The 17,636-nt window shown below is 44.3% G+C and overlaps 4 protein-coding genes across 5 annotated transcripts; all 4 read left to right on the top strand.

Moving 5' to 3' along the window:
- Nucleotides 1-1,167: 1,167 nt before the first annotated feature.
- Nucleotides 1,168-2,373, top strand: LOC115621339 (probable dimethyladenosine transferase). The gene is made up of 3 exons (XM_030514958.1): nt 1,168-1,304; nt 1,362-2,074; nt 2,136-2,373. Exons 1-3 carry the CDS (start codon nt 1,247-1,249, stop codon nt 2,283-2,285), a joined length of 921 nt encoding a protein of 306 aa, XP_030370818.1. The 5' UTR covers nt 1,168-1,246; the 3' UTR covers nt 2,286-2,373.
- A 577-nt stretch (nt 2,374-2,950) lies between these two features.
- On the top strand, nt 2,951-4,789 carry LOC115620943 (venom protease-like). Its single transcript, XM_030514459.1, has 3 exons — nt 2,951-3,074; nt 3,135-3,420; nt 3,904-4,789. Exons 1-3 carry the CDS (start codon nt 2,996-2,998, stop codon nt 4,496-4,498), a joined length of 960 nt encoding a protein of 319 aa, XP_030370319.1. The 5' UTR covers nt 2,951-2,995; the 3' UTR covers nt 4,499-4,789.
- Nucleotides 4,790-12,681: 7,892 nt separating this feature from the next.
- Nucleotides 12,682-14,154, top strand: LOC115621192. 2 transcript variants are annotated; one of them, XM_030514769.1, is made up of 3 exons: nt 12,682-13,472; nt 13,523-13,717; nt 13,772-14,154. In XM_030514769.1, the coding sequence occupies exons 1-3, from the start codon at nt 13,262-13,264 to the stop codon at nt 13,858-13,860; spliced, it is 495 nt and encodes a 164-aa protein (XP_030370629.1). In that variant the 5' UTR covers nt 12,682-13,261; the 3' UTR covers nt 13,861-14,154. The 2 variants fall into 2 exon arrangements, with proteins under 2 accessions (XP_030370629.1, XP_030370628.1); XM_030514768.1 differs by having other exon boundaries at nt 13,766-14,154.
- A 1,557-nt stretch (nt 14,155-15,711) lies between these two features.
- Nucleotides 15,712-17,490, top strand: LOC115620755 (serine protease snake). Its single transcript, XM_030514151.1, has 3 exons — nt 15,712-16,421; nt 16,493-16,766; nt 16,823-17,490. Exons 1-3 carry the CDS (start codon nt 16,127-16,129, stop codon nt 17,406-17,408), a joined length of 1,155 nt encoding a protein of 384 aa, XP_030370011.1. The 5' UTR covers nt 15,712-16,126; the 3' UTR covers nt 17,409-17,490.
- Nucleotides 17,491-17,636: the final 146 nt, after the last annotated feature.

Here is a 17,636-nt window from a genome sequence, read left to right as displayed (position 1 = left end):
GCTTCGCTAAACAAGCACCATTTGTGTGTAGATTACAACATGCCTCATAAGCACAACTGCAGTCACATCGGCAAGTGTGCAACTTTTTCATGTACCTTCTGCATCTTAGAAACTTAACAATACATTATTACACTACAAAGTGAGAAAGAAGGAACTAAACTAAGCCTAATGCCTATATTGTTAACAGATCTAAGGCAAACTAACTAAATTTTTAATGTAATATGTATTTATTAAAGGCATGCAACAAAACAAGAAATGCCACACACCGATGCATATTCAAAACACAACAACAAAAAACTGAAACAAAAAGTAAACACAAAAGAGTATTCCGAAAATACACATAACCGTTTATTTGAAATCAGAAAGAACAAACCTTAAAAATAATATTAAAGTTAATGTTTAAATATGAGATACATAAGCTACAAAGTAAAGTCAAAAGTCAACAGTTGATATGTTGTAAAAAGGAAAAACCAAGGGATGAAAAGGTGTTATTGATGAAACAAAATAATAGGTAAAAATGTACGATGATGATTATTATGATGAAGTGAGGAAAGCTAACCAAAGAAACAAAAATTACAAAAATGATTTAAAGTATTAAGTGAATATTTAATGAAGAAAAACTAATTAATAAATAAACAGGTAACACCTATAAAAATGTACAAATGCTGTTTTATTCAATTTGTATTGTTTAGGTAAAATGATATACTAGTTTATGTATGTAACAAACAAAACGAGGCGTGGCAGTAAATATATATAGTATAAGTATATATTCTTGATCAACATGCCGACACGATATATGTACATACATACATAGCTATGTCCGCCTATCCGTCCCTCTGTATGAATTCGAAACTATAAAATCTAGAATAACCAAGCTTGGTATCCAGATTCTTCTGGGTCCGAGAAAGGACAAGTTAACATTTTTTTGCCAATGACAACATATTGTTACATAAGTTTAGTTTTACACAAACACAAACTAAACATTTTAAACGTACTGATTATTTATAGTATGTACATATATGTATAAATACATTCATTCAGTTTACGAGTTCAAAATATGTCGTTGCAGTCACCATTTAATTTTCTGGTAGCATACTGCCAACCAGTGCAGCCCTGAAAAATACTAAACACAGAAACACATGGTGGAAGAAGAAGAAGCAAAACAAACCACACGTTTAACGCTTTAATTCCTTTATAGAGTAATAATTATATATCTGTATATGTTAGTTGCCAATATATATTAATTATGCCGAAAGTAAAAACAGAGAAGAAAAGTCGCATACACAATGAAGTGCAAAAACAAGGTGGGTTAAACATTTAGTTTCCCTAGAAACGTACATTAATTTATTCTCGGTATACAGGCATTGTCTTCAACAAGGATTTTGGACAGCATATTCTGAAAAATCCATTGATCATAACTGCCATGCTGGAAAAATCTGCGTTGCGACCCACCGACATTGTGCTGGAAATTGGTCCTGGTACTGGCAATATGACTGTACGTATTTTGGAGCGTGCCAAGAAAGTGATTGCATGTGAAATCGACACACGACTGGCCGCTGAGCTGCAGAAACGTGTGCAGGCCACATCGATGCAGCCAAAACTGCAGGTGCTTATAGGTGACTTCCTGAAGGCGGAGCTACCCTTCTTTGATCTGTGCATTGCCAACGTTCCCTACCAGATCAGTTCCCCACTCATATTTAAGTTACTCCTTCATCGACCGATCTTCCGTTGCGCCGTGCTGATGTTTCAGCGTGAGTTTGCACAGAGGTTGGTCGCCAAACCGGGCGACAAGCTATACTGTCGATTGAGCATTAATACGCAATTGCTAGCACGTGTGGACATGCTGATGAAGGTGGGCAAAAATAACTTTAGGCCGCCGCCAAAGGTCGAATCTAGTGTGGTGCGCTTGGAGCCAAAAAATCCGCCGCCGCCAGTCAACTTTACCGAATGGGATGGTCTTACAAGAATTGCATTTCTACGCAAAAATAAAACGCTTGCTGCGACCTTCAAAATAAATTCTGTGATTGAAATGCTCGAGAAAAACTACAAACTGCACCGTTCGCTGCGAAATGAGGTAAAACACCAAATAAATGAACTGATAACTTTGATACTAAAGCACTTGATGTACCCTACAGAAAATCGAGGATGATTTGAATATGCAGGCCAAAGTGATTGACATACTTGAGCGGCTAGAAATGGCCACTTCACGTGCCCGAACCATGGACATTGATGACTTTATGCGCCTGTTGCTAGCCTTTAACTCAGAGGGCATACATTTTAACTAAACATGTATGCTGGACTTGATTAGTTGCGTAATTTGTACTTTATATTGTGAAAATAACATTAATGTTTAATAAGAAGCTTTAAAAATGATTTCTAAGTAAATTTATTCGGTTTCATTCATTATTCACACAGTTAGTGTACAGTGGCAATACGTAGGTGTAGATATATGTATACATATATCTGCCGGTCTATCTATGGGCATTCGGTTACTGCAAGGAATTGTATTAATTTTTCAAGATATATTATTATTTTTCATGTTTTTGAGCAATCAAGCTTACCTACATATGAGCAAGCTTAATCAACATTACGATATAAACTTGTTGCTACGGATTACACGGTATTTTGATTTAATTGAATACCTAACAAAGGTAATATGCATATGAAAAATGAATCTTTTTCAAATGCGTAGCTCGATTGAGTTCATGAAAAATAAAAAGATAGTATCGAGTTCTTTAAAAACCGTACCAATTCGCATTAGATAAGACCGATATTAAAGAGCTTCGACCAATACGATAATAATGGAATGTAATTAAGCGCAATCACTGAAAGGTAATTTATGTATGGGAGATACAGTGTGAGAGAGAAAGAGTTTGATTGACGGAAATATGCATATATTAAACCGCTTGAGAAAGAATAAATTAATCGCCAGTTGCAATCAGTTACACTTCGATCGTATTTGAATGTAGTCGCAATCGCCACTGCCAGCTAGAAAATGAAAAGAATTTGCGCATTTCTCATAATGTCCCTGCATTGGACGTCTATAATCACGCAAGACCCTGAAGTTGTGCAATGTAGGTTGCATTATCTCTTGGCAATAATGAATTATACAAATTATGTTTATAATTTTACAGCATGCACAAAATACAAAAAAGATGTCTTTGAAGAGCAAGTGGCCTTTAGTCACTTCTTTCCCAATGCGCCAGTCGAATATGAAACTCTGGACAATTGTCACGGGGCTCGACCACTGATTGTTGGCGGAATGCCAGCGGAGGGTAAGGAATTTCCACATATGGCTCGCTTGGGTCATCGTCGTGCTGCTGACGCCGATGGAAAAACGGCAACTGACTGGTTCTGTGGCGGAACTTTGATAAGCGATCGTTTTGTGCTCACAGCAGCGCATTGTTTCTACTCTATAAGGTATTTAATCAAACTGATACATACTATAAGCATGTAAGTACAGTAGTCGGCAAAATTATTGTGATCAACAAAATTTATGAACAAGGCAGAAGGAGGCGAGTTTAGTAAATCTGATGTGTTAAGAAACTTGAGAGCTATGTATATTATCCATACAAGTCGATTAGAAATCAGCCTCATTATAAATCTGCTAGCTATAATTGTATATTCTAAAGCTTCATAAAAATCGGAATTAGCCACGACAATATACTACTTCCCCGTAAATTCTATAGGATTTCATTATCCTTGAAATGTTCATATGCAGACTGATTGGTATTGAAGGCTCTCTTAATACAACGTACAAGTAGTAATCAATATAATCATCACAAGAACAAATTGCAAAGCAGAAAACTTCGTTAGATGCTATCCAAATACTTTTGCCAACTACCGTACTGAATGTTTGCAAGCATGAGAAAAACTTCAAGACAAAAATAATCTGAAAATCAGAGGCGTGGTCAATATTGTGCGATTGGGTGAGCTGGACTTCGACTCGGACAAAGATGATGCGGACCCGGAGGATTTCGGGGTTCGCAGCTATAAGGAGCATCCGAACTATGATAATTCCCTACTCTACGATGATATAGGACTTGTTGAACTGGACGAGCCCGTTAAATTCAATTATTACAAACACCCAGCATGTCTGCCCTACGATGATGGTAGCCGTCACAACACCTTTATAGCCATTGGCTGGGGCCACAAGGCGCTTGTAGGCAGTGATTCCAACATGCTCCTGAAAGTCAAATTGAACGCGTACAACAATGTCTGTCGCTACAAAATCGAGTCATCCGATGAGCTACCCCGTGGCTTCAATGCAACCACACAGCTCTGCATTGGCTCCAGTGAACTAAAGGATACCTGCACCGGTGACTCAGGGGGCCCAGTCCTGGACTACCACAAGGACTACCCTTGCATGTACCATGTTCTGGGCATTACCTCAACCGGCATTGGCTGTGGCACACCCAATATTCCCGGTGTCTACACTCGCGTTCACTTCTACTTGGATTGGATAAAGCGAGAAATTACCAATACTTCAAAGAACTGACGGCACTTATAAATTTCATGGAATCGCGTTATAACTATAGATTTTCTAGCAGTTATAGATGTTTACAATGAACATATCTGTAAAATGTTTGTGTTAATTTGTTCTTCGCTGGAAACTATTAGAGTCTATAAATATGAAAGCAAGTGTGTTAGTTGAGTCGAAGCTGAGGGTTTTTTAATCGATTATACGACTTTAACGAACATTCTATATATGTATATATGTATGTATGTATGTAAATTAAATGAGAAATTGTACTGATGTAATTAGAGAAGTGTAATTAGAGAAGTGGTATACCAGTTCTTTAAGTGTTGAAATAGACTAGTTCCAAATCTTCGATTACCCAATTGTACAGATAATGAAGTATCTCAACTACATATACTGAAATACTTAATTATTTATTTAATTAAATTTTAGCATTTATTAATTCAATTTATGTTTGCTTTGTCGTTTCTTTATTAGATTCTTTTAGTAAATTGTTGTGGAAATCGTGCTTTTTATTATAGCCTGTACCCAAAGGGTGAAAGGCTATACTAGTTTTGTGCGCATGTATGTAACACACAGAAGGAGGCGTGGCAGACCCCACAAAGTATATATATTCTTGATCAGGATGAGAAGACGAGTCGATATAGCCATGTCCGTCTGTCCGTCTGTCCGTCTGTCCGTCTGACCGTCTGTCCGTCTGTCCGTCTGTCTGTATGAGCGCAAGGATCTCAGTAAGTACAAGAGCTAGGATAACCAAAATTGGTATCAAGGTTCCTATAAGCCCTAGGCAGAACGAGTTTGTTTAATTTTTCTGATACACCCCCCCACTCCCCCGCAATTCGTATTTTTTCTTATAACTTCCGTAATTCTCGGAATTTAAAAATCAATTTTGGTAGGTACATCCAGTTAGTACTAATGTGTCCGTGTGCCAAATTTCATCATGATAGGTCAATTCTGAAGAAAGTTATAGCCATAAGTAAAATCGCTGCTCATGCGCTGCCTGCAGCTCTGTCGGCAGCGCTGCCCGCAGCTGTTGTTGTTGCTGCTTTTGTTCAACTTTGTGCTGCATACATACACGCATATAAACACGCATAGGTACGTGATGTAAATGTGTGCTGTTAAAACTGAACATAAACATGTATTCTAATTTAATTTAATTAATTATTTTAATTAATTAATTCATTCATTTTTTTTAATAATTTATTTTTTTTTTAAATTTTTTTTTTTTTTTAATTTTTCCTTTTTGTGGAGAGTACAGGCTATTTTACTGTCGGGCTTGCTCGACTGTAGCGTTCTATCTTGTTTTAAAATCTAAAACTGGTGTAAAAGTCGGGGGGCGTCGGGGATAAAATGTCCAAACTCCAGTACAAGAACAAAATGGCGGGATTTTCAGGTTTCAAAGTGCTCTTCTGCACGTATGTATTCACTTCATATAAAGACAATTTGTAACTAACTTAACCTAGTTACAGCGCTCTGGTCCTTAACTAGCGTGTGGGAGAGAGAGGGCGCTGACGTCAGCCGCGCTGTGCTAGCAGATGTTGCTAGCGAATGTTGCTAGCAAACGTTGCCAGCCTGCCATGCAGGCTACTAGCAGTGCTGCCACGTCAACATCCTCCCCCCCCTGCAGGATGCAAATTAGTGCCTCCTAGGGTAGCGCGCCAGCGAGGACCCAGCCCAGCTGGGTCTGGAAAGCTGCGGGGACTCCGTGGCTTGCCGGCAGAACGCCCGGCAAGAGGATCTCTTGGTAGATCTCTGCCCCGAACACGATGGATACCGTGCTTGGGGTGTGCCAGCGCTCGTCCGCCAGGCGCACATTGCCGTAATGGCCATCCACTGGCTCTGTGATGCGCCGCTGGGGGGTTCGATGTGCAAGGTCCGTCACGACTGCTAGCGCTACGTCATGACGCCAGCTGGATGCCCTGGATTCGATTTCGGCACGGCACACCTCGGTCCCGTCCGACGAGAATGACGTCCAGCCGAGTGCTCGTATGAGTGACCGGCAGATGGTGCTGGTCGGGGAGCAGGCGTTGAGCAAAACCTTCACCTCCCATCGCTTACTCCTGCTCGTCATAAAAACCGTGGCGGTGGGCAGGACACTGGTGCCCCATAAGGTTGGGTGCGGGACCTGCGCTTGAACGCGACGCGGGGCGCGATCCAGTGATGGCGTGCGGGGATGAGCCAAAGCGCGTGGAGCCGACGGCGAGCGGGAGTAAGCCAAAGCGCATGGAGGCGATGGCGAGCTGGGGTAAGCCAAAGCGCGGGGAGGCGACGGCGAGCTGGAGTAAGCCAAAGCACGTGGAGGCGACGGCGAGCTGGTGTATGGTGACGCTGGAGGAGGTGCTGCGCTGCGGCTCGGAGGTTGGCGCGGCGACGAGCCAACGTGCAGCAAAGTGTGGTGCGCGGCCCCACAGATCTTGCACCGGGCACCACTGCGACAGACGCTGCCCGCGTGCTCGTGTGCGAGGCAGTTCGAGCAGTACTGGTTAATGCCTACTGCACGCGCACGTTTGACGGGAGGCAGGTTCAGGAACCGCGGACACTTCTTTAGGGCGTGCACACCACGACACATCCTGCACCGGTAGGAGTTCAGCCCCCTTGGCTGACGAGTGGCAGAGGAACGGACTAGGCGATGAGAGGGCATGTTGAGATCCTATGGAAATAAAGAACTTGTGAGTGCTGTGTCAGAAACAGGAAGGAAAGTGGCAAGCAGTGTGTTAGTGGGATTTAGGAGAGCATAGGGAGTAGGACGAGTTTGGCGACGGGTCGTTGGATGACGCCGCGCGCAGTTCGGACGTCGACCACTCGGACCTTGCCATCCGGACCTGGGTGCGCCGCTTGAATCCTACCAAGGCGCCATTCATTTGCAGGGATATTGTCCTCCTTGACAATGACCATGGCGCCCGGTTTGAGGTCCTCCTGTGGCTGCTGCCATTTGTGGCGCTTCTGCAATTCCTTCAGGTACTCCTCCTTCCAGCGGAGGCACAGCTGCTGGTTGAGCGCTTTAAGGCGCTGCCACCGATTAATAATGGATGGCGCACTCTGCGTTACTTCCGGCTCAGCAATGGAGAGGAGAGGCCCGCCGGTGAGAAAGTGGCCTGGCGTTAGCGCCTGGACGTCTGTGGCATCTTCTGACATGGGCGCGATTGGACGTGAATTAAGAACCGCCTCAATTTTGCACAGGAGCGTGGAGAGCTCTTCAAATGTGTACTTGAAGTTGGAGGCGGCCTTGTAAAAAAGCGCCTTGAAGCTTTTGACGCCGGCTTCCCATAAACCGCCCATATGGGGTGCACCTGGCGGGATAAAACGCCATGACACTATTTGGTGGCCGTAGGATCCGACTATCCGCGCCCGGGCTGCTTCCAGAAAATCGCGCTCCAACGCTTTTGCTGCTCCAACGAATGTTGTCCCATTGTCAGAATGAATTTGTTGGGGACACCGCCGCCGGGCGACGAAGCGCGCGAAAGCCGCCAGAAACTTCTCGGTGGTCAAGTCGGAAGTTGCTTCTAAGTGGATAGCCTTCGTGCTGAAACACACGAAGACACACACGTAGCCCTTCGTGATGAGGCAGGCGCGGCCCGTATAATTTTTAATTTCAAACGGGCCCGCGTAATCAACGCCTGTATGAGTGAATGGAGGAGAAAAGGTACTACGTGTAGCCGGAAGGCTGCCCATCAGCTGAGTCTGCAGCCGCTTTTTAAACACGACGCAGACCTTGCATGAGTTGATGGTGGCTTTGACCAAATTCCGCAGTTTGGGGATCCAAAACTTCGCTCGGACGAGGCTGACGGTCAGCTGGTTCCCGCTGTGAAGGGATAGCCGATGGACGAAACGGACTAGGAGCCGAGAATAGGCACAGCTGTAAGGCAGGACGATTGGATGTCGCTCGTCGTAGGTGAGCGAGTCGGAGGAAGACAATCGTCCGCATGCCCGGATGACACCTAGATCATCCATAAACGGATTCAAGTTTTGGAGGGAGCTGCTGGAGGATATCCTCTTCTGATTCGACAAGGCGCCGTATTCATGGGGATACTCCTTCTTTTGGGCGCAAATCGTCAAGATCCGCTGGGTCCGGACCAGCTCCTGGTGTGTCAGCTCCTTGGTCGACGGAGTGGGAGCCTTCTGGCAGCGCTGCACAAAACGCTGGATATACGCCATGACCCTGAGCGCTCTCCCAAAGTCGGAGAACCGCTCAAGGAAGTCTGGAGCTGAAGCCAGTGTGGCGACATGCGTTTGGACGCGGCGTTGTTCCATGTCCGTCTCCTGTGGGGTCTGCTCTTGAGCAGGCCAATTCTCTTTCGGGGTCACGAGCCAGGCCGGCCCATGCCACCACAAGTCGCTGTCTCTTAAGTCCTGCGGAGAGACTCCTCGGCTCGCGAGGTCGGCGGGGTTATGCTCAGAGCGAACGTGGAGCCAATCATCTTTGTTTGTGGCTTGGACAATTTTAGCCACTCGATTGGCCACAAAGGTGGTCCAGTTGCACGCGGGCTTGCGCAACCAGGCTAGCACAATGGTGGAATCAGTCCAACACTGAATCGGAAGGCTACTGAGCGGAAGGTGTGGCAGGATTGAAGCGCACATATCAGCTAGTAGGACTGCGCCACATAATTCTAGACGTGGCAGCGACACTGTTTTGGTTGGAGCCACTCTCGTTTTGGCTGTAAGGAGGTGGACTCGGATTTCCTGGCGAAACTCTACTCGGACGTAGAGTGCGGCTCCGTACGCCCGCTGTGACGCGTCGCAGAAACCATGGTACTGGAAGAGGCATTCAGGGCGGAAATCTACCCATCTCGGAATCCGGATCTGGTCAAGCTCTGGGTAGCTCTGTAGAAACTCCACGGTCCAGAACATCCACGTCCACGTACATGAACTCCTTCACGATTTGGCTGGCTAATGGATACTGCGCTTGTGAGTCTTCTGCGAGCTGCTGAAGGACTCGGATGGCCAGGAAAGGCGCACAGTTTACCCCAAAGGTGACTGTGCCTAATTCGTAATCGCACAAAACCCCGTCTGGATTGCGAAACAGGATTCTCTGAAACGGAGTGTGTTCAGGATCGACTCGTATTTGCCGATACATTTTGGTGATGTCGCTACTGAACACATAACGAAAGAACCGCCACTTCAGTACCTGCAGGATCAGGTCAGACTGAAGGACCGGTCCAGGATGTAGGACATCGTTTAAACTTTTCCCATTAGATGAGGGACTGGAAGCATTAAACACCACGCGGAGCTTGGTCGTGCTGCTGTCTGGCTTGATGACTGCGTGGTGAGGGAGATAATAATTGCAGCGGCTCGTGGGCGGAGGGACTTGGTGCATGTGGCCCAAATCCAGGTACTCATTAATGACCGCGTCATATTGCGCCTTCAATGGCGCATTCCGCTGTAAACGCGCCTCGTTCCTCAAGAGCTGCGCCAACGCGATCGACCTCGAATGGCCCAATTCGATGTTTTGCGGATCCTTGAAAGGAAGCGAAACTACGTATCTTCCATCCGCCTGTCTCCTGGTCGTGCTCTGGAACAGCTGTTCGCACACCAGATCTTCTGCCTTGGACCGGCTGGCTGGGACATCCTCCACCTCCCAAAACTTGGTGAGCAATTGCTCAATCGCTGGCTCATTGTCCACAGTCACACGGGTCGCAAACGATGAGATGGAAGTTTGTTCAGCGGCTGCCACCGGACCAGTCAGGATCCAGCCGAACACGGTCTCCTGAGCGTGTAGGGAGCCACATATATTGGACTTGGATCCAGCCAAAAATATAGCCGGCAATATATCAGCCCCGATGAGCATGTCTACCGGCGAACTGATGTAGAACGTGGGGTCCGCCAATGGCAAATCTGGCAGATTTCTCAGTGCTTCTTGAGAGAACGAGCACGATGGGATATCCCCAGCCAAGTGTGGTAAGACAAAAGCCGATGTATCTATCTCGACCATCGGCTGAGTGGGCGCGACCAACTTGAAGGCGCATACTTTGGTGGTATGGCCTGAGACCGTTCTATTGAGCCCGGAAACCTGGGCACGAATTCTTTTGAAAGGCAGCTGGAGCCTGCTGCGTAAGCGCTCTGAAATAAATGTTCCCTCGGAACCTGAATCAATCAGAGCACGCGCTGTGTAAATTGTGCCCGCGTGACGAATGTTGACCATGGCTGTGCTTAAAAGCACGCCTCGGGTGTGCGAGGAAAAGTATGTCTGTACATTAGGAGGAGTGGACTGTATATCGTGGAGTGACGACTGAGGAGCTGATGTGGGAGGCACGAGTGGAGTCGGGGCACCGCGGTGCAATAACGTGTGATGGCGTCCCTTACACGTGGAGCACGAATACTGACTCGTGCAGTCTTTCAGCTGGTGCCCTCTGGCGAAGCAGTTCAGGCACAGCTTTTGCTTCTTAATCACACCGGAACGCTCCTTGACCGTCATTGCGAGGAAACGCGGGCACAGACGAATTGGGTGGTTTTCTCTGGAACAGAGGTTGCAGGTCTGCGTCTTTACTCTGACCTTTGCCTCAAACGAGTTGACTCTCCTCGCAGCCGGCTCCTTTTGAGCTGACTTTGGCACGCGGACGCTGGTGCTCGATCGCACATCACTTATCGCTTCGAGAGTTCGATAGCGATCTGACAGGAATTGGTTCATATCGGACCAGGGAGGAATCTCAGTCTTGTCTTTAACAGACTGTTCCCATAAAGAAAGGGTCTGCTGTGGGAGTCTGGTGGCGCAGAAAAAGACTAAGCCGCAATCCCAATTTTCGGTACTTATCTTCGCGTTTTCCACAGCTGTTAAGCAACCTTGAATGGTGCTCTGAAGTTCCTTAATGGAGGCGCCACACTCTGACGAAATTGGTTGTATGTTGGCAAGGACCTTTAATTGACTATTGACGAGAAGCCGTTTGTTTTCAAAACGGTCAGTCAGGTCCTTCCATGCAGTAGCGAAACCGCTATTAGTGAGTGGCGACCTCGAAACGATAACCTTCGCTTCTCCACTAGTTTTGGCGTTAAGGTGGAACATTTTCTCGACCTCGGACAGACGCGAATTGCGAATGTACACGGCCGTAAAGAGATCCCGGAACGTAGGCCATTTCAAATAATCGCCAGAGAACACCTCGGTATCCACCGGTGGCACATTGAAGCCCCGAGCTTCGACAGCAGGCGCCGAGGGATTGTGTGACGCGGATGCCTGTTCAATCTGCCCGGATACCAGACAGACACACCGCTCGTAGACGCGATAGCAATTTTCGTATCTAGATTGCATCGCCTGCTTGTCAGGAACACCGGCCTCTAACTGGGTTAGAGCCCTGGAACACGACCGCTGTTCTTGCTCAACCCTTTCCCAAAGGACCTTGACTTGGTCTAGACGAGTCTTGAGCATGACAAGCGGATCTGAGGCGGATGAGGAGGCCAAAAGCGCCTCGAATTGGCACAGGCTATCGCTAACGGAAATAAAGTTATCTAATGCCATTTGGATTTTCTGAGCCGCGATATGAACAGCTGAACGTGTAGCTGGACTAGTTCTCGTTACAACGGGAACTTCCAATGAGTCCTTCTCATTGTCGCTCGGCATTTTGAGCTTCCACACAGGCCTGACAAGCAATAAGTAGAAGTGGGCGCGCTATAGGCGCTTCGGATGGACACGGACGGATGCGCGCCGAAAGCAACAAGTGGCGTTTAGGACTGCGCCTTGCTTGTTGGCAATATAGAACAGGACACGACCAAAGAAAAGAGGAGGAGCCGGCAGAATCTATATATGTAGTTCGACTTCGCTGTGTGTCCCAATGTGGCTTACGAACCGACTGGCTCGTAACAAAAGCACCTGGAAGTATGGTTTGGCTCTTAGTAAATTCCAATAATACAGCTGGATACGCTGAACACTTGCGAGGTAACAGCAATAATAATAATGGCAGCAACGGCGACAATTAGACGGCGGCAGTTCAACGGCGACAATAAATCCTTATTAAATTGTCAATAACTCCTCAGGATGCGCTGAAATATGCAATGTGACTCCAAAGGAAACAAATGCCACCGATATTTAATTTATTTTTAATTTTATTAAATCTTTGTTGTGACAAAATCACTGCTGCCAGTAGCAATCGGTTTTCCCTTTATTATCGAAATTAATGTAAATTATTTGTAATTCGTGACCGTGACTAATATTCGGTCACACTCCAAAGTTTCGATATTCCGATAACCGGTTCCCAACAAGTGCGCATCACTTGTTGACGAATTGTGCAAATAAGAATTTTATGCCAAAAAAAAACAATAGAATATTCGCCGGTGAGCGCGCGCTGGCGCTGGCGCTGGATATGGCACGACTGGAGCGGAGTGCTAACCGGAATACGGGTAAGTTGGTGGGAGTCGCGGACCGACCGTGTCGTGTTACAGGAATTGTGTTAGTAAATATGTGTAATTGTAAATATGAACATATGTATGATTGTGAATGTATGTTTAATATGGATTTAATTTGTATATTTGTTTGTAAGCATGTGGGGAACTATGGTTATTGGGTAGATTCGGAATATAGATGTACCAGTATATGGATGATGCGTAGTGTGCAAGTGTATAAATATTTAAGCAGATGTACAAAACCGTATATTTGTTGTGCGCGGAAACATGCAAGCGCTTAGAAAATATGCTTGTGGTTTGTGGGACATGCAAGCATTAACAAATATGTATGTTTGTGGACTATGCAAGCATCAAAACATACGTTTGTTGTAAGTGACGGTGATTATGCAGTGATAGTGCGTTAGGACGGCAAGTCCAGTTGTGTTTTTCACTGGACACTTGTTGCACATATGAATGAACACGTCCCAAGTATGCCGGTATGCAATCGCGAACGGACAGATTGGTTCTATACTGCTAATTCGTGCACTTTATGTATTTTTGGTTGAGCTGACCGGCGCGGTATCAGCCGTATACGAATGGGGCCCTTGGATCAGGGACGGAAAGCGGGATGCGGATTCCGTTTTTGGAAGTCGGCGGACAGACCGACAGAAAAAACCAATATGGCGTAAGTACTGAGCCAAAAGTAACTTTTTACTTAGCTGTTTTCCCTTATAGGAGTCCAACGCCAGGAACAAGCTGGGGCGAACGGATGGCTGGCACAAAACGAGGATGAGTATGGATGGAGGTGCCTCAAAAGTATCCGGCTCGAAGGACCATGTAAAAGTCGGGGGGCGTCGGGGATAAAATGTCCAAACTCCAGTACAAGAACAAAATGGCGGGATTTTCAGGTTTCAAAGTGCTCTTCTGCACGTATGTATTCACTTCATATAAAGACAATTTGTAACTAACTTAACCTAGTTACAGCGCTCTGGTCCTTAACTAGCGTGTGGGAGAGAGAGGGCGCTGACGTCAGCCGCGCTGTGCTAGCAGATGTTGCTAGCGAATGTTGCTAGCAAACGTTGCCAGCCTGCCATGCAGGCTACTAGCAGTGCTGCCACGTCAACAACTGGTTTAAATTACCGTATTATTTGTCTTAAGTGGTGATACTTAAATTCATGATATTCTAAATTTTCATCAACTAATCCCGATATCGGTGCAGAAATCTAGCCGAGTATCAACAAGTTTTTATAGCCTGTACCCAAAGGGTGAAAGGCTATACTAGTTTTGTGCGCATGTATGTAACACACAGAAGGAGGCGTGGCAGACCCCACAAAGTATATATATTCTTGATCAGGATGAGAAGACGAGTCGATATAGCCATGTCCGTCTGTCCGTCTGTCCGTCTGACCGTCTGTCCGTCTGTCCGTCTGTCTGTATGAGCGCAAGGATCTCAGTAAGTACAAGAGCTAGGATAACCAAAATTGGTATCAAGGTTCCTATAAGCCCTAGGCAGAACGAGTTTGTTTATTTTTTCCGATACACCCCCCCGCTCCCTCGCAATTCGTATTTTTTCTTATAACTTCCGTAATTCTCGGAATTTAAAAATCAATTTTGGTAGGTACATCCAGTTAGTACTAATGTGTCCGTGTGCCAAATTTCATCATGATAGGTCAATTCTGAAGAAAGTTATAGCCATAAGTAAAATCGCTGCTCATGCGCTGCCTGCAGCTCTGTCGGCAGCGCTGCCCGCAGCTGTTGTTGTTGTTGCTGCTTTTGTTCAACTTTGTGCTGCATACATACACGCATATAAACACGCATAGGTACGTGAGGTAAATGTATGCTGTTTAAACTGAACATAAACATGTATTCTAATTTAATTTAATTAATTATTTTAATTGATTAATTCATTCATTTTTTTTAATAATTTAATTATTTAAAAATTTTTTTTTTAATTTTTCCTTTTTGTGGAGAGTACAGGCTATTTTACTGTCGGGCTTGCTCGACTGTAGTGTTCTATCTTGTTTCCCTATAAATTTACTAACTACATAATTTAAATAGCACAACTATATACTATAGTTGGTTGGTAATATAGTGATTGGTTGTAAAGCTTATTTTTTAGTTGATTGGTTGTAGTGTAGAAAAGGGTAGACAAGGGTATTCAAGAGTCGATCTTTTACGACATATGTATTTATGTATACGTTCGAGTTATTATGATCTAGTAGTAGTGATTACAAAACTGAAATTACTTTATAAACTTGCTTTATAAAATTGACCAAAACAAAGAACATACATAAGTTTGGAAACTTTGAAAATGATAGATATTTCCTGCACATAGTACTATTTATCTAAAAATTGTCATGCATTTGTGTATAAACATATTTTTTATTGTTTTATTAATTGTCATGCAATTACATTTTTAAAAAAAAAACTGCGTGCTGGTTGCCCGATTTGTTTTAATGTATCAACATTGTCCATTCATTTAAGTAACAAACAAGGTAATATTTTGCAAAGCTTTTACATTACGCATTATTACTTATTATTTATTTTATTGAGAATTTGCATTTAACTTGAAAACTTATTCGACCTGAAGTCATTTGTAACACAGTAGCCCTAAGGCTAAAGTAGTTAAGAATTGACTTAACAAGCAGAATTTTCAAGTAACGCTGAAAGCACGGTAAGATACAGCAATATAGAGCCTCGATGAGCTTTGGTTCCAAACTCAGACGGAGTGGAGAAATATTTCCTAGGAAATGATTGAAAATATAGTAGAAAGTATGTCTAAGCGCATTAAAAGCGTAAAGTTTTGGACTAAATATTAAATACATACATATGTATCTGTATATTAATGTCAAAATTTAACACTTATGCCACTTTTTCTATTTGCTCACAAAGTTAAACTATAATATAATATCAGACCGATTGATGAATTTTTAAGTGTTTCACAGGTATTTATATTTAATGTAAAATTTGGTAAACATCGCAAATTCCCGCACAAGCTTTATGCAACGGGCGGTCTGTCCGCGCTTGACTATATCTTCTTTTAAGCATAGATATGTAAGTATTTACATGTATATTTTATAAGCTGGTTTCCACATACATATGTGTGTATGTATGTATATGTTATATCAACTTGCGGATTCTCAAATTCCCCAGCGCTGCTATAATTCATAATCTTCAACTAACTGTAGATTTGCCCCCAAAAGCTAAAGCAACTTTTTTGCTGATTGGCTGACCCCAAAGAGCATCATTCGGGGTATTAGCTGTGAAAAAAAGGCAATAACAACAACTATAACAAAGTACACTGCGTGTGTGTGTGTGCGTGAGGCTTGAGTAGATTGGATGCTTATAATAAAAAAACCTGTCCAGAGCAATCAGAGGGTCGGTTATTCTCTCGAACAGCATCGTGTTGGTTTCGATCGCCACTTGAAGCTTCAAAACAAACGCGCACGAAAAGTTATAAAAGGCAGACGGTGTGGTGCAGGGGCTCTTAAGAAAATAAAACAGTCGGTAAACAATAATCTTGAACAAAATATGCAAATACTTTATTTAAAGAAAACATTAGAGTCGTTACTGCTGACGGTGGTGTTGACGCTCCTGAAGGGCGTTATTGGTCAAAATTTTGATACCGCCACATGTAAGTATAGAGATAGACCTTAAAGATGGACCCATGTTTATGTCTCCGCCTGTTTGTGTGTATTTGTTTAGCCTGCACAGAGTTAAAGAAGAGCATCTTCGAGGAACGAGTGGGCTTTAGTTTCCTATTTCCAGGTGCGCCCATCCAATATGAGACCTTCGATAATTGCCAAAGCTATACGCCATTGATAGTCAACGGGCTGCCTGCGGAGCCTATGGAATTTCCCCATATGGCACGATTGGGGCATCGCACCGTAAATCCAGCCAGCACCGAATGGTTTTGTGGTGGCACGCTGATCAGCAAGAGATTCGTGCTTACAGCCGCACATTGTCTTGAGACGCCACAGTAAGTAATACATCTACAGAGGAAAATCTCATACTTAATAATTACTCCCTATTTAGGGGCGAGATAAATATCGTGCGTTTGGGCGAGCTCGACTTTGATAGCGAAACCGAAAATGCCAAGCCACAGGATTATGCTGTCGAGGACTACATCAAGCATCCAAACTTCACAGATCCAGAGCTCTACAACGACATTGGCCTCATAAAATTGGCAGAGGATGTAGGGTTTGATCGTTATAAGCATCCCGCCTGTTTGCCCTTCGAGGACGGCTACCAATTTGACTTCTTTATAGCCACTGGTTGGGGCAGCACAGGCCTGGCTCAGAAGTCTTCCCCGAAGCTGCAAAAAGTGAAATTAAGGCGTTTTGCTGACGAGCGTTGTCGCCGTGTGATTGAACGCGGCTATGAGCTGCCTCAGGGCTTTGATGCTACCACCCAGATGTGTGTAGGCTCCAATCAGACCAAGGATACTTGCAATGGCGATTCTGGTGGTCCCATTTTAGTCTATCACAAAGATTATCCATGCATGTACCACGTCATGGGCGTTACTTCCGTGGGTATTGTGTGCGCCAAACCAACTGTGCCCAGCATTTACACCCGTGTCTATCACTATTTGGATTGGATCAAGGAAACTTTAGCAAAGTGAAAACGACTTGAACATATGACTATAATTCAAATTATGTATACCTCAATTTTAAAATATAAGAAACAAATACTTGATTACCGAAGTTCTATATTATACATATATTCGAATAGCACCAATATAATCCATCCTATTGGACAAAAGAGCTCGGCAAGATCAGCATTTGCTACCTATACCGTAACTTTCGAATTGGTTATTGAACATTAATTCAGAATTTAACTTATTTAAATT

Source organism: Scaptodrosophila lebanonensis, unplaced genomic scaffold (assembly GCF_003285725.1).
Source record: "Scaptodrosophila lebanonensis strain 11010-0011.00,11010-0021.00 unplaced genomic scaffold, SlebRS2 tig00000024-arrow-pilon, whole genome shotgun sequence".
In the NCBI taxonomy this organism is placed as follows: domain Eukaryota; kingdom Metazoa; phylum Arthropoda; class Insecta; order Diptera; family Drosophilidae; genus Scaptodrosophila; species Scaptodrosophila lebanonensis.
The sequence above is the reverse complement of the archived record's forward strand: the minus strand, read 5'-3'. Positions and strand labels throughout refer to the sequence as shown.

Excerpts from the sequence above, each read along its gene's own strand:
- LOC115621192 (XM_030514768.1), top strand. The coding sequence starts at position 13,262 with ATGAACACGTCCCAAGTATGCCGGTATGCAATCGCGAACGGACAGATT. Across the intron at positions 13,473-13,522 it reads ACAGAAAAAACCAATATGGC|GAGTCCAACGCCAGGAACAA; the intron begins GTAAGTACTGAG and ends TTTCCCTTATAG. Across the intron at positions 13,718-13,765 it reads TTCAAAGTGCTCTTCTGCAC|TTACAGCGCTCTGGTCCTTA; the intron begins GTATGTATTCAC and ends AACTTAACCTAG.
- LOC115621339 (XM_030514958.1), top strand. The coding sequence starts at position 1,247 with ATGCCGAAAGTAAAAACAGAGAAGAAAAGTCGCATACACAATGAAGTG. Across the intron at positions 1,305-1,361 it reads CAATGAAGTGCAAAAACAAG|GCATTGTCTTCAACAAGGAT; the intron begins GTGGGTTAAACA and ends CTCGGTATACAG. Across the intron at positions 2,075-2,135 it reads ACCGTTCGCTGCGAAATGAG|AAAATCGAGGATGATTTGAA; the intron begins GTAAAACACCAA and ends TGTACCCTACAG.
- LOC115620755 (XM_030514151.1), top strand. The coding sequence starts at position 16,127 with ATGCTTATAATAAAAAAACCTGTCCAGAGCAATCAGAGGGTCGGTTAT. Across the intron at positions 16,422-16,492 it reads AAATTTTGATACCGCCACAT|CCTGCACAGAGTTAAAGAAG; the intron begins GTAAGTATAGAG and ends GTATTTGTTTAG. Across the intron at positions 16,767-16,822 it reads CATTGTCTTGAGACGCCACA|GGGCGAGATAAATATCGTGC; the intron begins GTAAGTAATACA and ends CTCCCTATTTAG.
- LOC115620943 (XM_030514459.1), top strand. The coding sequence starts at position 2,996 with ATGAAAAGAATTTGCGCATTTCTCATAATGTCCCTGCATTGGACGTCT. Across the intron at positions 3,075-3,134 it reads AGACCCTGAAGTTGTGCAAT|CATGCACAAAATACAAAAAA; the intron begins GTAGGTTGCATT and ends ATAATTTTACAG. Across the intron at positions 3,421-3,903 it reads CATTGTTTCTACTCTATAAG|AGGCGTGGTCAATATTGTGC; the intron begins GTATTTAATCAA and ends TCTGAAAATCAG.